A 23,709-nucleotide genomic window follows, 5' to 3' on the forward strand; every position below is an offset into this window, starting at 1 on the left:
TACTCGGATAGTTGAGGCAGGAGAATGGCATGAACCCAGGAGGCGGAGCTTGCAGTGAGCTGAGATCATGACACTGCACTCCAGTCTGGGCTACAGAGCGAGACTCTGTCTAAGAGAAGGAGGAAAAAACATGGAAAAGACAGCTAGTACCAGCCACTGCAAAAACATGCCATATTGTAAAGACCATCAATGCTAGGAAGAAACTGCATCAACTAATGAGCAAAATAACCAGCTAACATCATAATGACAGGATCAAGTTCACACATAACAATATTAACCTTAAATGTAAATGGGCTAAATGGTCCAATTAAAAGACACAGACTGGCAAATTGGATAAAGAGTCAAGACCCATCAGTCTGCTGTATTCAGGAGACCCATCTCACATGCAGAGACACATATAGGTTCAAAATAAAGGGATGGAGGAAGATCTACCAAGCAAATGGAAAACAAAAAAAGGCAGGGGTTGCAATCCTAGTCTCTGATAAAACAAACTTTAAACGAACAAAGATCAAAAGAGACAAAGAAGGCCATTACATAATGGTAAAGGGATCAATTCAACAAGAAGATCTAACAATCCTAAATATATATGCACCCAATACAGGAGCACCCAGATTCATAAAGCAAGTCCTTAGAGACTTAGACTCTCACACAATAATAATGGGAGACTTTAACACCCCACTGTCAACATTAGACAGATCAACAAGACAGAAAGTTAACAAGGACATCCAGGAATTGAACTCAACTCTGCACCAAGCGGACCTAATGACATCCACAGAACTCTCTACCCCAAATCAACAGAATGTACATTCTTCTCAGCACCACATCGCACTTATTCCAAAATTGACCACATAGTTGGAAGTAAAGCACTCCTCAGCAAATGTAAAAGAACAGAAATTATAACACACTGTCTCTCAGAACACAGTGCAATCAAACTAGAACTCAGGACTAAGAAACTCAATCAAAACCTCTCAACTACATGGAAACTGAGCAAACTGGTCCTGAATGACTACTGGGTACATAACGAAATGAAGGCAGAAATAAAGATGTTCTTTGAAACCAATGAGAACAAAGATACAACATATCAGAATCTCTGGGACACATTTAAAGCAATGTATAGAGGGAAATTTATAGCACTAAATGCCCACAAGAGAAAGCAGGAATAATCTAAAATTGACACCCAAACACCACATTTAAAAGAACTAGAGAAGCAAGAGCAAACACATTCAAAAGCTAGCAGAAGGCAAGAAATAACTAAGATCAGAGCAGAACTGAAGGAGATAGAGACACAAAAAAACCCTTCAAAAAATCAATGAATTCAGGAGCTGGTTTTCTGAAAAGATCAACAAAATTGATAGACCACTAGCAAGACTAATAAAGAAGAAAAGAGAGAAGAATCAAATAGATACAATAAAAAATGATAAAGGGGATATCACCACCAACCCCATAGAAATACAAACTACCATCAGAGAATACTATAAACACCTCCATGCAAATAAACTAGAAAACCTAGAAGAAATGGATAAATTCCTGGACACATACACTCTCCCAAGACTAAACCAGGAAGAAGTTGAATCCCTGAATAGACCAATAGCAGGCTCTGAAATTGAGGCAATAATTAATAGCCTACCAACTGAAAAAAGTCCAAGACCAGATGGATTCACAGTCGAATTCTACCAGAGGTACAAGGAGGAGCTGGTACCATTCCTTCTGAAACTATTCCAATCAATAGAAAAAGAGGGAATCCTCCCTAACTCATTTTATGAGGCCAACATCATCCTGATACCAAAGCCTGGCAGAGACACAATAAAAAAAGAGAATTTTAGACCAATATCCCTGATGAACATTGATGCAAAAATCCTCAATAAAATACTGGCAAATCGAATCCAGCAGCACATCAAAAAGCTTATCCACCATGATCAAGTGGGCTTCATCCCTGGGATGCAAAGCTGGTTCAACATAAGCAAATCAATAAACGTAAGCCAGCATATAAACAGAACCAAAGACAAAAACCACATGATTATCTCAATAGATGCAGAAAAGGCCTTTGACAAAATTCAACAGCCCTTCATGCTAAAAACTCTCAATAAATTTGGTATTGATGGAACGTATCTCAAAATAGTAAGAGCCATTTATGACAAACCCACAGCCAGTATCATATTGAATGGGTGAAAACCGGAAGCATTCCCTTTGAAAACTGGCACAAGACAGGGATGGCCTCTCTCACCACTGGTATTCAACATAGTGTTGGAAGTTCTGGTGAGGGCAATCAGGCAAGAGAAAGAAATAAAGGGTATTCAATTAGGAAAAGAAGAAGTCAAATTGTCCCTGTTTGCAGATGACATGATTGTATATTTAGAAAACCCCATCGTCTCAGTCCAAAATCTCCTTAAGCTGATAAGCAACTTCAGCGAAGTCTCAGGATACAAAATCAATGTGCAAAAATCACAAGCATTCTTATACACCAATAACAGACAAACAGAGAGCCAAATCATGAATGAACTCCCATTCACAATTGCTTCAAAGAGAATAAAACAGCTAGGAATTCAATTTACAAGGGATGTGAAGGACCTCTTCAAGGAGAAGTACAAACCTCTGCTCAATGAAATAAAAGAGGACACAAACAAATGGAAGAACATTCCATGCCCATGGATAAGAAGAATCAGTATCGTGAAAATGGCCATACTGCCCAAGGTAATTTATAGATTCAATACCATCCCCATTAAGCTACCAATGACTTTCTTCACAGAATTGGAAAAAACTACTTTAAAGTTCATATGGAACCAAAGAAGAGCCCACATTGCCAAGACAATCCTAAGCCAGAAGAACAAAGCTGGAGGCATCACACTACCTGACTTCAAACTATACTGCAAGGCTACAGTAACCAAAACAGCATGGTACTGGTACCAAAACAAAGATATAGACCAATGGAACAGAACAGAGCCCTCAGAAATAATACCACACATCTACAACCATCTGATCTTTGACAAACCTGACAAAAACAAGAAATGGGGAAAGGATTCCCTATTTAATAAATGGTGCTGGGAAAACTGGCTAGCCATAAGTAGAAAGCTGAAACTGGATCCCTTCCTTACTCTTTATACAAAAATTAATTCAAGATGGATGAGAGACTTAAATGTTAGACCTAAAACCATAAAAACCCTAGAAGAAAACCTAGGCAATACCATTCAGGACATAGGCATGGGCAAGGACTTCATATCTAAAACACCAAAAGCAATGGCAACAAAAGCCAAAATTGACAAATGGGATCTAATTAAACTAAAGAACTTCTGCGCAGCAAAAGAAACTACCATCAGAGTGAACAGCAACCTACAGAATGGGAGACAATTTTTGCAATCTACCCATCTGACAAAGGGCTAATATCCAGAACCTACAAAGAACTTAAACAAATTTACAAGAAAAAAACAAACAACCCCATCAAAAAGTGGGCAAAGGATATGAACAGACACTTCTCAAAAGAAGACATTTATGCAGGCAACAGACACACGAAAAAATGCCCATCATCACTGGCCATCAGAGAAATGCAAATCAAAACCACAATGAGATACCATTTCACACCAGTTAGAATGGCAATCATTAGAAAGTCAGGAAACAACAGGTGCTGGAGAGGATGTAGAGAAATAGGAACACTTTTACACTGTTGGTGGGACTGTAAACTAGTTCAAACACTGTGGAAAACAGTGTGGCGATTCCTCAAGGATCTAGAACTAGAAATACCATGACCCAGCCATCCCATTACTGGGTATATACCCAAAGGATTATAAATCATGCTGCTATAAAGACACATGAATGCCTATTTTTATTGCGGCACTATTTATAATAGCAAAGACTTAGAATCAACCCAAATGTCCATCAATGACAGACTGGATTAAGAAAATGTGGCACATACACACCATGGAATACTATGCCGCCGTAAAAAAGGATGAGTTCATGTCCTTTGTAGGGACACGGATGCAACTGGAAACCATCATTCTGAGCAAACTATCACAAGAACAGAAAACCAAACACCGCATGTTCTCACTCATAGGTGGAAACTGAACAATGAGATTACTTGGACACAGGAAGGGGACCATCACACACCAGAGCCTATTGTGGGGTGGGGGAAGGGGGTGATAGCATTAGGAGATATCCCTAATGTAAATGACGAGTTAATGGGCGCAGCACACCAACATGGCACATGTATTCATATGTGACAAACCTCCACGTTGTGCACATTTACCCTAGAACATAATATAATAAAAAAAGGGAAAAAAAATAAAAGAACAGAAAGTTATTAAGAAGAATTAGAAAAAATCCACTGTCCTTGACTCATTTCCTGTTCCCGCCAAACGTTCTGGTGTAGAGAAAAGGGGGAGCATTGGTAACAAGGACCACAGTTTTCCGTTGAGGTGGGCGGGACAGATGCTCTCTTTATTTAAATTTTTGGCATCTTGCTCATCATAAATTTTCTTGCAATAATTTTGTTTTTTAAGATGTTGCATTAAGATGTTCTTTTTCGTGACTGCTGAGGAAATTTGCACCCCTTTAAATTCTGCGCCCGCGTCCTGATTGGGAGAGGTGGGGAAAATCCTGGGAGCCCAGGACAAGGAGAGGCAAGTCCCACGGAAGTGGGAATGGCCAAGAGCTCCCTGAGAAGACAGTTTCCTTCTTGGTGAGGCAGAGGAAGGCCCAAGAATACACAAAGACAGGAGAGTGGAAAGGCCGGCCAGGCTGGAGATACTGAAAGAGACTCCAGATGAGGATGGGGGCTGGCCCGAAAGCCCCGCCAGACTCCGGCCTGCAGGAGGGGGCGTGGGACGGGGGCGGAGCTGTTGGCGATGACAACAGCCCCACGTGACCGGCCAACACTGAGTCTCATCTGGCTCTGTCGTCAGAGCCATCGTCGCTCGTTCCCTTCTCGGTGGCGGTACCTGCTCCCGGTGGCCCCGAGGACGTGCGGGCTAGGGGCGGCCCGGAAAGTAGGAAGCGGAGGGGGAGCAGGTAAGGCATCCGGGGTGGGGTCCCTGGAGTTGGTGTTGGGGAGCGGCTCCGGCCTGCAGAGGCCCCACCCCGGGGGAGCCACGCGAAGACGCAGTCGGTCCGCGATGCAGCCCCCGGGCCCAGCCGCGGGCCCGCGAGCCTTCGTTGAGCGGAGAGGTGCCCGTCCCCGAGGGAGCCGGCGGTCCTGAGGCTACGACCGTTCGGAAACACCTGCCTCCGCCACCGGCGCAAGCTTTTCCGACACCCCTGCCCCGCCCTTCTTGGTGCAGAAAATGGTGGTCAGCTTGCGGGCGGGGTGACTGAGGCGGGGGGCGAGGGCTGCACCGAGGGCCCGGGCCCGGGCCCGGTGCGGGGCGGGGAAGGGGCCGGATGGCGGCGGGTCCTAGCTAGCGTTCCGCTGCAGCAGCCCCCACTTCCCCAACCCCGGCCGTCTGCAGGTCTGCGAGGCTAAGTGTCGCGGCGGCGCACCTCGCGTCGAGAATCGGGAGGAGGAGGAGACTGCAAGGATAGGCCCAGGTCGGTGCGAGCGACAGTGGTGAGGCGGGGGCCGGAACGTGAGGAAAGCCCAGTCTGAGACCCCAATCCATGCCTTCACCCTCGACTCCTTCTACTGCATGCAATCCTCCCCTTCCCACACCCCATCCTCGTCCTCCATTTTACTGCCTGCAGAAGCATGGAGATGGATCTACAGGGAAAATGGTGGGCTTTGTGGGAGGGAGGGGCTCGGATTGGGGGCACCCTACAGGGCCCACGGGCTTCTCAGGTGGAAAAAAATGAAATGTTAAAGAGTATAAAGTCAAGTCCATGGCTCTGAATTTTAAAAGGTGCCTAGTAGGGCCTCTGTCCTCAGTGCTTATCAGTCCACAAATTCAGCTCATTTTCTCTCTCTTGTCTCCTAGGAGTAATGGAGTCCAAAGAGGAACTAGCGGCAAACAATCTCAACGGGAAAAATGCCCAACAAGAAAACGATGGAGGGGAGCAGGCCCCCATGCCGAATGAAGAAGAATCCCGCCATTTGGGAGGGGGTGAAGGCCAGAAGCCTGGAGGAAATATCAGGCGGGGGCGAGTTAGGCGACTTGTCCCTAATTTTCGATGGGCCATACCTAATAGGCATATTGAGCACAATGAAGCGAGAGATGATGTAGAAAGGTTTGTAGGGCAGATGATGGAAATCAAGAGAAAGACTAGGGAACAGCAGATGAGGCACTATATGCGCTTCCAAACTCCTGAACCTGACAACCATTATGACTTTTGCCTCATACCTTGAATCCTAAAAGTTTTTGCTGAGGTTAATGTGAACACTGCTTTACAAGCTTGTATTTTTGTGATTTACTTTTTCTGTAAGCCTTTTGGTGTTTCCACTTAACCAGTTTCTAATGGAAATTAGAATTCTAATTGTATATTATTTTGTCCCAGCCAAAAAGTTACTGTCAGCATGGCAATTCACCCATTTTAGGAAAAATACTCTTTTCATAATATGAAATGCATAAAGCAGTTCAAAAAGCAGTCTGTATTCCATCATCTTCCTCTTTCATTCCAATCCTTATTTTTTGTAAATACTACTTTTCCTCCTCTGGCTACCTGGACTCAAAATCTCAGTTGTCTTTGACAGTTTTTTTCTTGTCCCTGACCAAAAAAGAATGATCATACCCATAATTCAATGTTTGATATTTTAAGAATGTATGTTCTAGTGTTTTTCAGAGTGAGTCTACCATCTGTATAAAAACACCTTGGGGGCAGGGGCATTTAAGAATGTGGGACCTATCGTCCAGACTTACAGAGTGGGGCTCCAGAATCTCCATTTTTAGCAAACTCTAAGTAATTCTGATGTGTACCAAAATCAGTGCCACTGGTGTGTGTGTATGTAACTATGTATGTGTGTGTGTATATATAACGTGTCATAACCGTAAACAATAAAGAATATTAAGATGAATCTCTCTGACTTTGGTTGGCAAGTAATTAAAACTGTATGAGACCTTAAAATAGACTGATGATTATAGGAGCGGTAGGGACAGTGGCAAAATTATTCACTGTGCAGAACAAAGCATGCCTGAAGGTCACAGCCTGAGGAACTCAGAATTCATCACCCCTGTCAGCAGTTTCACAGCCAGGATCTCATTTTATCCTTAGAATAACCTATAAAATCAGTATTGTTATCCCACTTTTACAGATGAGGTCACTGGGTCTTAGAGATGTTAAGTACCAAGGCTAACCTCTGCTTGGGGTGGGGGAATCCAGCCTGGGCCATTTTCTATTGGACCTTACCATCTGGAGATGCAGAATATTTGACTTTTGTAATTTGATGACAGGCTGAGGATGGTAAAAGAGACTCAACAAGAAGGGGGCTGTTTTTCTATACATTGGTTTTCTACATCTCAAATACAGACACTTTAATTTTTAGAATATTGAGGGATAAAAAAAAAAAAGACCCTCCAGTGTTGTTCAAAGTTAGGATTGCCACTCTATGGCTCTTGAAATCAGTTTTGTGGGTTACAACAAGCAATTTTTTAAAAAGAGAACAAAACTCATCCTGTCACCCGTGAGTAGTGTTAAGAATTGTTTTTGAGAAAATAATGTGTTCTATGTAGTAAATATTGCCACCTTTAAGATGTATTTCTAACTAGGTCACAGTGAAAAAAAAAAAAAAGAATGAAAATCACTTATTTGGTGCAAACTTGGTTTCACAAGTGAGGAATTGTAAAGAAAGCGATTATTCCTAAGGCCACACAGCCAATTAGTGAAAGACCTGTAACCACCCACCAAGCCACAGTGCTTCAGGATGCTTGTCTTCTCACCACATTGCCTCCACAAAAAATTATTTGGAAATTTTTGCAGTATGTGCTGATTCCCAGTCAGTGTAAATGGAAAAGCATATACAACTTATGCAAAAATCACTTTATTTGAAGTTCACACTATTTAGTCATCAGAATTCCTGCATGTTCAACTGAGAACCACATTCAAGGGAAACTGTGCCTCAGATAATTTTGGAGCTGGAGTGATCTTTCATCTGTCTAGAGGAAGAGGATGATATAAAGTCTGATTTGAAAATGCACAGTGGTGAACTCAGGCACTTCAAAAAGGTGCCTGACTGAGTAGCTGACTGAGTAGAGTCCATGAATGATCTTTTGGTTCCTCTGAAAATGAGTACTGTGCCTTCTGGCAACCACCAATTGTGGATTTCCCAAAGTAGCCTCAATCTCCCTCCCTCACAATAAAAGCTAGCTCTGGGGGCGTGAGATCAGAATATGATTAGTTGAAAGAAAGCTGAAGCCTCCTCACTGGGGTTTTTGAGGGAGGATGAGGAATAAGGACAGACTTTCTGGAAGAAATAAGTGTTAATCTTGGGTTCAGAATATGGTTTTTTGAAGTACCAAAATGAACCCTGTCTCCTTGGTGTTTCTGGGAGAGTGGGATGATAAGGACAGAATTTTCTGGAAATGGTAAAGGTCAGAGAACAGGGTCACAATGTAATTGGTTGAAGGAGAACTAAAGACTGCTATCCTGGGAGTTTCTGTGATGGTAGGCGACGAGCACAAAACTTTAGAGGACATAAACTTCAGTGACCAGAACATGATCAGAACATGATTGTTTGAAGAACTGAAGAAAACTCCCTTACCTCTGTGTTGCTGCAAGGGTGGAGGAGTAAAGAGAGAACTTTCTAGAAAAAGAGGGGGCTGGATCAGAAGGTGACTGAAGAACAGAGCTATCACAGTGAACACATTTATACATCCCATGGGAGGGTCCACTTTCCTTGATCTTGGTGGGCAATACATTTTGTCTTTTTAAGGTGACAACAGAGTGATGTCAGTGAATGCCTCTAAAGAGACTAGCAAGAAAATATAATGACTCTTTTAGAAAAACAACAAAAGCAAATAAACCAAGAGTGAAGAAAAAGGGCTAACGTATTCATCCCTATCAGTGGTTTATACATTCATGTTTGTAAAATTTTAGTTTCTTGAGGAAAATGTGTATGTTTTTATGGATTTTGGAGCAAAGCTTGGGATGGATGCCTGGCAATTAATGTCTGGCAAATCTTCCATATGCTGCTGTCTTCATATTACAGAAATTGGAGATACCACTGAAGAAGTCTTTAAAACGGCCAGTGTTATGAACCGAGTATTTGTGTCCCTCTTAAAATTAAAATGTTGAAAACCTAATTCCCAAGGTGATGATATTAAAAGGTGGGGCTTTTGGGGGGTGATTAGGTCATGAGGGCAGAGTCCTCATGAATAAGATCAGTGCCCTTATAAAGGAGACCGCCCAGGCTGGGCGTGGTGGCTCACATCCGTTATCCCAGCACTTTGGGAGGCTAAGGCGGGCAGATCATGAGGTCAGGAGATCGAGACCATCCTGGCCAACATGGTGAAACCCCATTTCTACTAAAATATAAAAAATTAGCCAGGGACAGTGGTATGCACCTATAGTCCCAGCTACTGGGGAGGCTGAGGCAGGGGAATTGCTTGAACCTGAGAGGCAGAGGTTGCAGTGAGCCAAGATCACGCCACTGCACTCCACCCTCATGACAGAGTGAGACTCCATCTCAAAAAAAAAAAAAAAAGAGAGACCCCCAAAAAGCTCCTTCACCTTTTCTGTGAACCAGGAAGCAGGCCTTCATCAGACACGGAATCTACCAACACCCAATCTTGAACTTCACAGCATTCAGAATTGTGAGAAATAAACTTCTGTTGTTATAAGCCACTCAGTTTATGATATTTTGTTATAGCAGCCCGTATGAGCCAGGACAACCAGCAAGAAAAAAAGTGAACTTCTAATGAAAAAAGCAAAAACAAATAAACAATTCAAATATAACAAGAATAAAATCTCAGGATTGGGGGTAAGACGGCCAACGAGATGCAGTCAGGAGGAACATCTCCCATGGAGGGACAGGGCATCGACTGGCACACTCCTAGCAGATCTTCTGAGGAAAGGCATTGAGAGCAGACAGGGAAGAGACACAGATGCTGCACTAAAGGCAGAGGAAACTGTAAACCCTGTCCGGGGCAGGTACACCAGGACTCATTCCTAGTCCCCAAGTACTCCTGGGGAAGGGGTGAGATGAACAGGCAAAGAGCAACGAAGTCTGCCCACAGGCCTTTGGAATCCTGGCAGGAGGAGAACCTTGACCACCATGGACACTTGAATTGGCAGGGAGAGCTGCTCAGAGAAGTGGTAGGGGTAGAACTCCAGCTAGAGTGGAGGCCAGAGGGTTTGGTGTATGAGCATCTGTAGTGGGAGCATGGTCAGTGTTGCCCATCCCCCTAAGCTGGACTCGCTCCTATAGGAGACTTTAGCCCTAGGGCAACTGTGGGACCTGAACTCTGCAACACAATCTTGCCCAGGAGATGGAACTGGTCTGACCTGAGCACCTCTCAATCCGCTGGCCTCTGGCGGGGCCCCAGCGTAGCCACGCCTGCTTGCAATGCAGCCCCCATGCCACATCACAGCTCCGGTGTGGTGCAGGCGGATCTCACCTAACCAGCAGAATGCCCCAGCAGAATGGCTCCAGCTTACACGCACTAGCTCGTCCGCACTCTCCCGCAACTGTAGCCTCACCAGACCACTTTTCCCACATACACTCACCCTTGGCCACCCTCAACATCACTTTGCCAGTGCGTGTGTGCTGGCAGGCTGACCTTGCCTTCCCTCCCACGCCAGCAGGGGTGTGCCTATGCACCCGGCCACGCCATTTTTGCTGGCATGAGTGCACCCCGCCCCCTTCCCCAACCACCATTGTTGTTGGAGAGTTGGCAGGCAGAGTGCCCCACCCCTGTGCGTGGAAATGGCCTCCAGGTGCGAAACTAAGGACAGAGAAAAGTGGACCCGCCCCTGCCCTAAGAGGCCAGTGCTGCCAGCTGGACCGCTCACAAAGGGCGCAAAAACCACCACCAGTGTGAACACGCACACAGTCACCGGATGGGCCCTGTCACTGCCCTGCCCCCATAGCCTCACTGTCAATGCTAGCGGCTGCCGTGAAGGCCCGCACAGAAGCCAGCAACACAGCACCCGTCACTACCCTGTTGCAGCAGATGAGTGTGCACCCTACCATGCTGCAGATGCTACTGCCACATACGAACGAGGATAGATACCACTGCTACCGCCCTAGGAAGTGCTTTGGCTGGCACCACCCATCCTAATGTGATAACCAGCAGTCCGGGAACACCTCAGCCCTTGTAGCACAGTAGGTTCCTAACCTCAAGGAGCCAGAGAACAAAGCGGGGGCTGATGCCAGTCTCCCAGTGTTATAGCACATAGTCCAGGAGCCCTGAGCTGAACCTTGCCCCCCTAAAATCTTCCAGAAATGAAGCCAGTCAACTGAACTATACCACAATGAAACCCCCAAGGTCATCAAATAGGATAAAAGAAAAAAAAACACACATCAAAAGGACAGCAACTTCAAAGATTGAAGAAACATCAACATACAAAGATGAGAAAGAACCAGTACAAGAACTCTGACAACTCAAAAAACTAAGTGTCTTCTTTCCTCTAAATGACAGCAGCAGTTCTCAAGCAAGGATTCTTAACCAGAATGAGATGGCTGAAATGACAAAAATAGAATTCAGAATATGGATAGGAGCAAAGATCATTGAGATCCAGTAGAATGTTGAAACCCAATCAACGGAAGCTAAGAGTCACAATTAAAAGATACAGGGGCCATAAAACAAAATAACCAGTATAGAAAAAAATGTAACCAACTCAATAGAGCTGAAGAGCACACTACAAGAATTTCATAAAACAATTGCAAGCATTAACAGCAGAATAGACCAAACTGAGGAAAGAATCTCAGAGCTTGATGACTGAGTTTCTGAAATAAGACAATTGGATCAGAATAAAGAAAACAGAATGAAAAGGAATGAACAAAATCTCCATGAAATATGGGATTATGTAAAGAGACTGAATCTATGACTCAAGTGACATTTCTGAAAGAGATGGGGAGAATGGAAGCAACTTGGAAAACATGTTTCAGGATATCATCCATGAGAACTTCCCCAACCTGGCTAGAAAGGCTAATATTCAAATTCAAAAAATCCAGAGAACCTCCATAAAATACAAGATTACCTCCAATACACACAATCATCAGATTCTCCAAGGTTGAAATGAAGGAAAAAATGATAAAGGCAGCTAGAGAGAAAAGACAGGTAACCTCCAGAGGGAAGTCCATCAGACTAACTGCAGACCTCTCAGCTGAAACCCTACAAGCCAGAAGATTGGGGGCTTATATTCAACATTCTTAAAAGAAATTCCAATGAAAGAATTTCATATCCAGTCAAATTAAGCTTCACAAGTGAAGGAGAAATAAGATATTTTTCAGACAAGCAAATTCTGAGGGAATTTGTTACTACCAGACCTGCCTTACGAGAGCTCCTGAAAGAAGCACTAAATATGGAAATAAAAGACCATTATCAGCCACTATAAAACACACTTAAGTACAGAGACCAATGACACTATAAAGCTACCACACAAACAAGTCTGCATAATAATCAGCTACCATCATGATGATAGGATAAAATCCACCCATATCAATACTAACCTTAAATGTAAACAGGCTAAATGCCCCAATCAAAAGACACACAGTGGCAAGCCGGCTAAAGAACCAAGACCCTAATGTATGCTGTCTTTAAGAGACCCATACAATGACAACCATAGGGTCAAAATAAAGGGATGAATAAAAATCTACCAAGCAAAGAGAAACAGAAAAAAGCAGGAGTTGCAATCCTAATTTAGGACAAAACAGACTTTAAGCCAAAAAAGATAAAAAAAGACAAAGAGGCATTATGTAATGATAAAGTATTCAATTCAACAAAAGACTTAACTATTCTAAATACCTACACACCCAACACGGAAGCAACCAGATTCATAAAGCAAGTTCTTAGAGATCTTCAAAGAGACTTAGAACTCCACACAATAATAGTGTGAGACCTCAACACTCTACTGACGGTATTAGACAGATTATAGAGGCAGAAAATTAACAAAGTTATTCGGGACCTGAACTCAACACTGGACCAAATGGACTGTTAGACATCTACAGAACTCTCTACCCAAAAATAACAGAATATACACTCTTCTTGTTGCCATGTGGCACATACTCTAAAATCGAACACATGCTTGACTGTAAATCAATCCTCAGCAAATGCAAAAGGGCTGAAATCATACCAAACACTCTCTCAGACCACACTACAATAAAACTGGAAAACAAGATTAAGAAAATTGCTTACAACCATACAATTACATGGAAATTAACCAACTCAATCCTGCATTACACTTGGGTAAATAATGAAATTAAGGCAGAAATCAAGAAGTTCTTTGAAACTAATGAGAACAAAGATACAACATACCAGAATCTCTGGGACACAGCTAAGGGAGTGTTCAGAGGGAAATTTATAGCATTAAATGTGGACATCAAAAAGTTAGAAAGATCTCAAATTAACAACTTAACATCTCAACTAAAGAACCTAGAGAACCAAGAGCAAACAAACCTCAAAGCTAACAGAAGACAATAAATAACCAAAGTCAGAGCTGAACTGAACGAGACAGAGACACAATAAAAATCATTCAAAACATCAACAAATCCAGATGGTTTTTTGAAAAAAAAATTAATAAGATGGACAAACTGCTAGCTAGACTAATAAAGAAGAAAAGAGAAATGATCCAAATAAACACTATCAGACATGACAAAGGGAATATTACCACTGATCCCACAGAAATACAAATAACCATCAGAGAATACTTTGGATACTTCTATGCACATAAACCAGAAAACCTAGAAAAAATGGATTAATTCCTGAACACATAACACCTTCCCAAGACTGAACCAAGAAGAAATTGAATCCCTGAACAGACCAATAATGAGCTCCAAAAGTGAATCAGTAATATCTTACCAATTAAAAAAATCCTGGGACCAAATAGATTCACAGCCAAATTCTACCCGATGTATGAAGAAGAACTGGCACCATTCTTACTGAAATTCTGCCAAAAAAAAATTGATGAGCAGGGACTCCTCCCCAGCTCATTCTATGAGGCCAGCATCATCCTGATACCAAAGCCGGGCAGAGATACAATGAAAAAAGAAAACTTCAGGCCAATATCCTTTAAGAACATTGATGCAAAATCCTCAAAGAAATACTAGCAAATTAAATCCAATAGCACATCAAAAAGCTAATCCACCATGACTAAGTGGGCTTAATCCCTGGGATGCAATATACACAACATACACCAATCAATAAACATGATTCATCACATAAACAGAACTAAAGGCAAAAACCACATGATGATCTCAATGGATGCAGAAAAAGCTTTTGATAAAATTCAACACTTCTTCATGTTAAAAACTCTCAACAAACTAGATATTGAAGGAAAATACCTCAAAGTAATAAGTGCCATCTATGACAAACCCACAGCCAACATCATATTGAATGAGCAAAAGCTGGAAGCACTCCCTTAAAAATTAGCACAAGTCAAGGAAATCCTCCCTCATCACTCCTATTCAACATAGTACTGGAAGTTCTGGCCAGGGCAGTCAGGCAAGAAAGAAATAAAGGGCATTCACATAGAAAGAGAGGAAGTCAAATTATTCCTGTTTGCAGATAACGTGATCCTATATCTAGAAAACCCCATAGTCTCATCCCAAAAGCTTCTTAAGCTGATAAACAATTTCAGCAAACTTTCAGGATACAAAATCAATGTGTAAAAATCACTAGCATTGCTATACACCAACAACAGTTAAGCTGAGAGTCAAATCAGGAATGAACTCCTACTCACAATTGCTACAAAAAGCATAAAATACCTAGGAATTCAGCTAACTAGCAAGGTGAAAGATCTCTACAAGGAGAACTACAAAACACTGCTCAAAGAAATCAGAGATGACACAAACAAAAGGAAAAACACTCCATACTTATGGATAAGAAGATCCAGTATTACAAAAATGGCCATACTGCCCAAAGATATTTATAGATTAAGGCTATTTCTACCAAACTATCAATGACATTCTTCACAGACCTAGGAAAAACTATTTTTAAATTCATATGATATCAAAAAAAGAGCCCAAATAGCCAAGGCCATCCTAAGCAAAAAGAACAAAGTAGGAGGCTTTACAGTACCCAACTTCAAACTATACTACAGGGCTACAGTAACCAAAACAGCATAGTACTGGTACAAAAACAGACACATAGACCAAAGGAACAGAATAGAGAACCCAGAAATAAGATTGCACACCTACAACTATCTGATTTTCGACAAACTAGACAAACACAAGCAATAGGGAAAGGATTCCCTATTCAATAAGTGGTGCTGGGATAAGTGGCTAGCCATATGCAGAAGATTGAAACTGGACCCCTTCCGTATACTACATACAGACATCAACTCAAGATGGATTAAATGTAAAACGCCAAACTACAAAAACCCTGGAAAACGATCTAGGCAATACTATTCTGGACATAGGAACTGGCAAAGATTTCACAACAAAGACACCAAAAACAATAGAAACAAAAGCAAAAATTGACAAATGGAATCTAGTTAAACTAAAGAGCTTCTGCACAGCAACTAGCAACAGATTAAACAGGCAACCTACACAAAGAAAGAAAATATTTGCAACCTCTACATCTGACAAAGGTCTGATATTCAGAATCTACAAGGAACTTGAACAAACATACAAGCAAAAAACAAACAACCCCATTAAAAGGTGGGCAAAGGACATGAGCACACACTTTTCAAAAGAAGACATACATGCAGTCAAGAAGCATATGGGAAAAATGGTCAATATAACAAATCTTTAGAGAAATGCAAATCAAAATGAGATACCATCTCACATCAGTCAGAATGACTAGAATTAAAAAGTCAAAAAATAGCAGATGCTAGTGAGGTTGTGGAGAAAAGGGTATGCTTGTACACTGCTGGTGGGAGTGTAAATTAATTCAACCATTGCAGAAAGCAGTGTGGTGATTCCTCAAGGAACAAAACCAGAACTACTGTTCAACCCAGCAATCCCACTATTGGGTATACACCCAAAGGAATATAAATTGTTTTACCATAAGGACGCACGAACACATACGTTCATTGCAGCACTATTCACAATAGCAAAGACGTGGAATCAACAGCAGACTGGATAAATAAAATGTGGTACATATATACCATGGAATACTACACAGCCATAAAAAAGAATGAGATCATGCCCTTTGCAGGAACATGGATGGAACTGGAGTCCATTATCCTTAGCAAACTAATGCAGGAAGAGAAAACCAAATACCACATGTTTTCACTGATAAGTGGGAGCTAAATGATGAGAACATGTGGACACAAAAAGGGAAAGAACAGACACTCATCTTACTCAATGGTGGAGAGTGGAAGGAGGGAGATGTTCAAGAGAAAAAAAAATTGGGTGCTATGCTTAGTACCCAGGTGACAAAATAATCTGTTCACCAAACTCCCAAGTCACAAGTATACCTGTATAACAAACCTGCACATCTAACCCTGAACCTAAAATAACAGTTAAAAAAAACCCACACAATAAAATACCAAAACAGTTTGCCTCTTTCAGTTCTTTCAGTCTATATCTACATGGGAGTAATTATTTTAGCTTTATTGGTATATAACTAAAGTTTACAAAGCACATATTTAAAGTATTCAATTTAATCCAATCTGTCACTGATGGACATTTGGGTTGATTCCAAGTCTTTGCTATTGTGAATAGTGCCGCAATAAACATATGTGTGCATGTGTCTTTATAGCAGCATGATTTATAATCCTTTGGGTATATACCCAGTAATGGGATGGCTGGGTCATATGGTACATCTAGTTCTAGATCCTCTCGGGAAGGGGGACATCATACACCGGGGCCTATCTTGGGGAGGGGGGAGGGGGGAGGGATTGCATTGGGAGTTTTACCTGATGTAAATGATGAGTTGATGGGTGCTGACGAGTTGATGGGTGCAGTACAGCAACATGGCACAAGTATACATATGTAACAAACCTGCACGTTATGCACATGTACCCTAGAACTTAAAGTATAATAATAATAAAAAAAATAAAAAAATTTTTAAAAAGTATTCAATTTAAACTATTTTGTCTATATTTAATCCTATGAAACCATGACCACAATCAAAATAGCAAAACTAAAAATTTTTGAAATTAGCAAAATAGCAAACACTTTAATCACTTCCAAAAGTCTCTTTTTTCCCATTTGCAATCCTTCCTTCCTTCCTTCCTTCCTTCCTTCCTTCCTTCCTTCCTTCCTTCCTTCCTCCTTCCTTCCTTCCTTCCTTCCTTCCTTCCTTCCTCTCTTTCCTTCTCTCTTTCTTTCTCTCTTTCTTTTTTTTTTTTTTTTTTTTTTTTTGACACCGGATCTCGTCAATTTGCCCAGGCTGGTCTCAAACTCCTGGGCACAAGCAATCCTCCCTTCTCAGCCTAGCAAAGTGGTGGGATTACAGGTGTAAGCCACTATGTCTGGCCAAGAGCAGAGTTTTCAATGGAAATTTTAAACAAGTGTGATCAAGATCCTGAAGCACTTCTTCAAAGAATTGTAACAGGAGATGAAACATCACTTTATCAGGATGGTCCTAAAGACAAAGCACAATCAAATAAATGTTTACCAAGAGGTGAGAGTGGCCCAGTCAAAGCAAAAGGAACAAAAGTCATAGCAACAGATTTTTGAGATGCTCAATGCATTTTTCCTGTTAACTTTCTGGAGGGCCAAATAATGATAACATTTGCTTATTATGAGAGTATTAGAGAAATTTAGCCAAAGCTTCAGCAGAAAAATGCCCAGGAAATCTTCACCAGAGTCCTTCCTTACCACAACAATGCTCCTGCTCATTCCTCTCATCAAACAAAGGGAATTTTAGGAGAATTTTGATGGGAAATCAGTCTTTAGGTATCCACCTTCTAGTCCTGATTTAGCTACTTTCGTCATCTTCTTGTTTCTTTTCTTTTTTTTTCTGAGACGGAGTTTTGCTCTTGTTGCCTAAGCTGGAGTGCAATAGCTCAATCTCCGCTCACCGCGATCTCGGCTCACTGCAACCTCCACCTCCTGGGTTCAAGCCATTCTCCTACCTCAGCCTCCCAAGTAGCTGAGATTACAGGCACGTGCCACCACACCTGGTTAATTTTGTATTTTTAGTAGAGATGGGGTTTCACCCTGTTGGCCAGGCCTGTCTCGAACTCCCAACCTCAGGTGATCCACCCGTCTCGGCCTCCCAAAGTGCTGGGATTACAGGCGTGAGCCACCGCGCCCGGCCTGTCTTCTTGTTTCTTCATCTTAAAAAACCTTTAAACGGTACCCATTTTTCTTCAGTTAATAATGTAAAAAAGACTGCATTGCATGGTTAAATTCCTGGGATCCTCAGTTCTTTAGGAATAGACTAAATGACTGCTATCATTGTTTACAAAAGTGTCTTGAACTCGATGGAGTTTATGTTGAGAAATACATCTTATATGTTTGATTTTCAACTTTTAATTCCATTTTTCCATGAACATTTTGAAGTTGTATGTGGAATGTATGTATGTATATGGAATGTCTAATACAGACAAATCTGTTGAGACAGAAGGTAGATTAGTGGTAGGTGCTGGCTGAAGGGAGCAGGAATGAAGAGTGTCTACTGAGGGGTATGGAGTTTCTTTCAGGGTAATGAAAATGTTCTGGAATTAGATAGTGGTGATGATAATACAGCCTTGTAAATATACTAAAAACTACTGAATTATATAATTCCAAAGGTATTTATTGCATATGAGTTACATCTTCTAAAAATTGTTATTAAAAATAACATATGGCCAGGTGCAGTGGCTCATGTCTGTAATCCCAGCACTTTGGGAGGCAAAGGGAGGAGGATCATTTGAGCCCAGGAGTTTGACATCAGCCTGCGCAACACAGCAAGACCCCATCTCTATTTTTAAAAAAATACTATTACAGGTCGGGCGCGGTGGCTCAATCCTGTAATCCCAGCACTTTGAGAGGCCAAGGCGGGCGGATCAGGAGGTCAGGAGATCGAGACCATCCTGGGTAACACAGTGAAACTCTGTCTCTACTAAAAATACAAAAAATTAGCCAGGTGTGGCGGCAAGCACCTGTAGTCCCAGCTACTTGGGAGGCTGAGGCAGGAGAATGGTGTGAGCCCAGGAGGCAGAGCTTGCAGTGAGCCAAGATTCCGCCACTGCACTCCAGCCTGGGTGACAGAGTGAGACTCCATCTCAAAACAAACAAACAACAACAAAAACAAAACAAAACAAAACAAAAATACTATTACAAAGAAGAACAGCAATAGCCAGACAGGACTGTTTTCTATAAATAAAACAGTTTGGTTGTCTCCCAATAATACAAAAGTATGTAAACAGTAGCATGAAAAATATAGACATATTTAAGTATAAGAAGCATTTTACTATATGATAACGTTGCTATGTCAAATTAAGAAGAAAATATGTGTCATTTCTTAAATTTTCTTTTTCTTCTACGTTATGCTGACTTGGGAACCAGGTAATTAATGTAGCTCCCAGAACTAAGCTTCTCAGCCCAAAAAGAAAGCATTTCATCTCCAGCCTCCCTCCCTGTTAAAAGGTGTTGCTGAAAAAATCCCCACCTATGTATGACAGGGTATGGATACATAGGTGGATACCCTGTCATACATATAATAAATCATATAATAAAAATTTGTAATAAATAATCTCATCATCTAATAATCTGGAATATAAGCTACAATCCCAGTTCTACCATTTATTAGGTGTATGATCTTGAAAAACTTTTCTGAGTCTCAGTTTTCTCATCTATCAATTGGGACCAATGATATTTAAGTGTGGCTGCAGGTTCTTTGCAGAAGTACATACTGGAGAAGAACTAGTATGTATTCCTAGTACATACTTATGATGTTATAGTAAGGTCCTCCCTCAAGGGGCTCTGGGTATGATAGTTGAACTGACTTGAGTCTTGTAATTAAGAGAGAGCCTAGACTATCTAGTAGCTTATATCAGCCCTCTGTTTGCTATGATTAGGAGTTTTTGATCACCCAATCAAGTAAAAAATTAGTGGGCCACCTGTATTAGTCAGAGTTCTCTAAAGAAACAGAAATAATAGGACAGATGTATATATAAAGGGGAGTTTATTAAGGATTTTTGACTCACACGATCACAAGGTGAGGTCCCACAATAGGCCATCTGCAAGCTGAGGAGCAAGGAAGCTAGTCTGAGTCCCAAAACCTCAAAAGTATGGAAACCAACAGTGCAGCCATTAGTCTGTGGTAAAAGGCCCAAGAGTCCCAAAGCTGAAGAACTTGGAATCTGATGTTTGAGGGCGGGAAGTGTCCAGCACAGGAGAAACATGTGGGCTGGGAGACTAAACCAGTCTAGTCTTTTCATGTTTTTCTGCCGGCTTTTATTCTGGCCGTGCTGGCAGCTGATTAGATTGTGCCCACCCAGATTGAGGTGGGTCTGCCTTTCCCAGTCCACTGACTCACTCAAATGTTAATTTCCTTTGGCAACACCCTCACAGACACACCCAAGAACAATACTTTGCATCCTTCAATACACTCAAGTTGACACTCAATATTAACCATCACACCACCTATTCATTTCTCTCCTGGTAATACATAGATGACAAAGTAGGCTAATTACTATACAATCATTTCCAAAATCTCAGAGGTTTAGCAAACTTAATTTTTAATTTTCATTCAGATAGTAGTTCAATGCAGGTCGGATGGGATGGGACCAGCCTCGTGCAATCGTTTAGGGACTATGGTTTGCAGGAAGCTTCACAATCTGTAAATGTGATTTCCAACGTTGCCTTGGGTGTTTACATTCATCGGGAAAACAGATGAAGGGAGAGGACTCATGGAAGATTATGTTGGAGCTTTCATATGGAAGAGACATGAAGTTGGTAAATATAACTTCTGCTCACATTCCAATGGCCAGAAACCAGTCACCTAACTGGAGCACAGTCTGGGAAAAGCAGTACCTGAATATGAACCTCAGAGAAAAATGGAACATAAGTTAGTTAACAAACATACTGTCTCTACCATTGTATCACAGGATCAGTTAGCTGCAGATAAAATTTCCTCCAACTCAAATTATTCTGTCTATCATGACATTCCTGGTGCATATTAAGGTAACCAGACCTTCCTTGGTTAATCACCCAAGTGATTAAGTTCGGCCTCTTAATTTACTTTATGTGAGATCCTGGCATCACTGCTGAAATGAAAATGACATATCAAGCTTTAGAGTCACTCTCAGCATCCTCTGCCTAAGGAGAATAGCCATTTTAAGACTTTAAAAATATACTTGCCTGTTCATTACTCAATTTCTTGTTAGCAGTAACATCTTATGGCCCTCTCTCCGGGCATAGTTAGGAAGTAGATGTACTCATAATACATGATAAATACACAACAACATTCCCTTTTCCATGATTATTCAGGTTCTTGCCTCTACAGCATACCAAGCAATCTCTTGTATACCAATCTCAATTAGTGTGATCCATCAGAAACCCATATTTCAGTCAACCAACTGAGCAAACAATTAGAATCCAGCTGCATGAGATAACAGATTGAATTTAGAATCTCTGCTGTATGCGCAAATATTGATTAATAGCTAATTATTATATATAACATAATATATATTATATAATAATAAAATAATAATTATTATTAATAGCTGATTAATATTAAATAATAATTTAACAGATTATTATTCGGCACTATGTGTCTGGTGCTGTCCTAGGTGTTGAGGATTACTGGACTGAACAAAACAAAAGAAAACAAAATATTTTCAGTCTTTTGGAACTTAAATTCTTATTGAAGAAAAAACAAAAGAAGGCTTGTGAGGAAACAGCTGAAGGAGGTGAGGGAGTGATACAGGTGGATATCTCAGCGTAGATTTCTAGGCAGAAGAAATAACAAATGCAGTGGCTCTAAGTTGAAAGGATGCCTGACTACAGTAGTTAAAATTATGTTCCTTCCTACCTTTAGCTAATATCCTCAGAAACTATTCTCAAACATATTCTGGAGATTATTGGCAATGTGGCAAATACATTAAATAAGCAGAATCTGTAGGATGAACAATATACCAACTTTTTTTTTTTCCTGCTGCCTATGCAAACCTGTTCTTTGGAACTAGTTCTACTCTTGTCCCTTGGGTGAAATCTAGGGTATGCTCCATAACTTTTCTGCCTGCTCACGTAAAGTAAAAAATCCTTCTGTCAGTTCCAGTCATAAAACAGTTTCTATTCAATGAGGGCAGAGACGATGTGAGAAGAAATTAAAATCTTATATAATTGATACTGTTACAGCCATCCAGTATCAGCACTTTCTATGACTCCTCCTCTTGTGTGACATTTTTCAGAGTATATAGGGAGTCTCCCATTGTTGAGGAGCTCTCCCTTGCTGTTCTCTTGAAAAACATATCCCTGGGCTAGTTGCTTTTGACTCCTTATTTAGCCTTTAACCTTCCAGCAATATATCTCCAGGTTTTATTTTAAGGTGGTTTTTTTTTTTCTTCTCCAAAAGACCATCATGATCTAAATCTATGACATCTCCAAGCTACTTCTGTCTTCCATATGGCCCATGTCAAATCTATGGGAAGCACTTACACATCCTTTGCCCAAAATGACTCTCAAATTCAAAGAGTCCAGGCTCTCCCCAAACTTTCTTCACTCTGATATCAAGGTAGCAGGTCAACCAGTCTCTTGTGTTTTGGATTTCTCAGGGATAATTCGGATGCTTACTATGTTATCAAGTTCCAAGAACTCTGAATGGTCAAATTGAAGATTTTTGCTGCAAGCTTGATGTGATATGAAAAGCCCCTGTGCCTTCCTCATGTGGGGGCACTCATGGAATACCAACAGCTCTCATTAGAAACTCCTTTCCAGGCCAGGCGCAGTGGCTCATGCCTGTAATCCCAGCACTTTGGGAGACCGAGGTAGGTAGATCACTTGAGCTCACAAGTTCGAGATCAGCCTGGGCAACATGGCGAAACCCCCATCTCTGAAACAACAACAACAACAACAAAAACCCACAAAAATTAGCCAGCTGTGGTGGTGCAAGCCTGTAACCCCAGCTACTTGGGAGGCTGAGGTGGAAGGATGGCTTGAGCCTGGGAGGTGGAGGTTGCAGTGAGCTGAGATTGTGCCAGTGCACTCCAACCTTTTTTTTTTTTCTCGACAGGAAAAAAAAAAGAAAACAAACTTTCTTTTAACCTCCAGCAATCTTCCTGGCCTCTCAAATGTCTTTTGTAGGCTGCAAGTCGGTGGTTATTTAAGTGCAGCAAAATCAGTGCTCATTCATGTCCATCGCAAAACCTGCTTTTATCACCTTACTCTCCACTTTGGAATTTAGCAGTAGTTGACACCCAGTTGTCTTGGGGCCTCAACCAAAAAAGAGGCTGAAATAGGTAAGGTTATATTTCCCATTATAACAATATAAATATTAAAAAGTTTGTAATTTATCTGGTGTGTGAGCTATTTGATTTTCTAATTTCAATCTTCCCATTTTCCCACACTCCAGCATCCTGGGATTTGATTCTAATTATAGATTTAGAGAAAATAAGTACATCTGTGGGACAATGAGGAGGGAATGAGGACAATTGGTCTCCCTTACAAGGGACCTTGAGGCAGGTTGTTATGGATCTTCAAACAAAGTAGGAACAGCCTCACTTATATAGGGGAAGAGGAGTTGATTTAGCTAGTAAGGAAGACCTAATAAGGGTTGAAGGAAGCTGTTAAGGAAGACCTAATAAGGGTTGACCTAG

At 41.4% G+C, this 23,709-nt stretch overlaps 1 protein-coding gene across 2 annotated transcripts; it reads left to right on the forward strand.

The window, feature by feature from the left end:
* The first annotated feature begins 4,857 nt into the window (after positions 1-4,857).
* On the forward strand, positions 4,858-6,928 carry BEX4 (brain expressed X-linked 4). 2 transcript variants are annotated; one of them, XM_025373183.1, is made up of 3 exons: positions 4,932-4,998; positions 5,436-5,514; positions 5,898-6,928. In XM_025373183.1, the coding sequence occupies exon 3, from the start codon at positions 5,903-5,905 to the stop codon at positions 6,263-6,265; it is 363 nt and encodes a 120-aa protein (XP_025228968.1). In that variant the 5' UTR covers positions 4,932-4,998; positions 5,436-5,514; positions 5,898-5,902; the 3' UTR covers positions 6,266-6,928. The 2 variants fall into 2 exon arrangements, with proteins under 2 accessions (XP_025228969.1, XP_025228968.1); XM_025373184.1 differs by lacking the exon at positions 5,436-5,514 and having other exon boundaries at positions 4,858-4,998.
* The last annotated feature ends 16,781 nt before the right edge of the window (positions 6,929-23,709 follow it).

Source organism: Theropithecus gelada, chromosome X, assembly GCF_003255815.1.
Source record: "Theropithecus gelada isolate Dixy chromosome X, Tgel_1.0, whole genome shotgun sequence".
NCBI classification, from domain to species: domain Eukaryota; kingdom Metazoa; phylum Chordata; class Mammalia; order Primates; family Cercopithecidae; genus Theropithecus; species Theropithecus gelada.

Bases quoted from the DNA above. Each gene is read 5' to 3' on its own strand.
- BEX4 (XM_025373184.1), top strand. From the start codon at position 5,903: ATGGAGTCCAAAGAGGAACTAGCGGCAAACAATCTCAACGGGAAAAAT.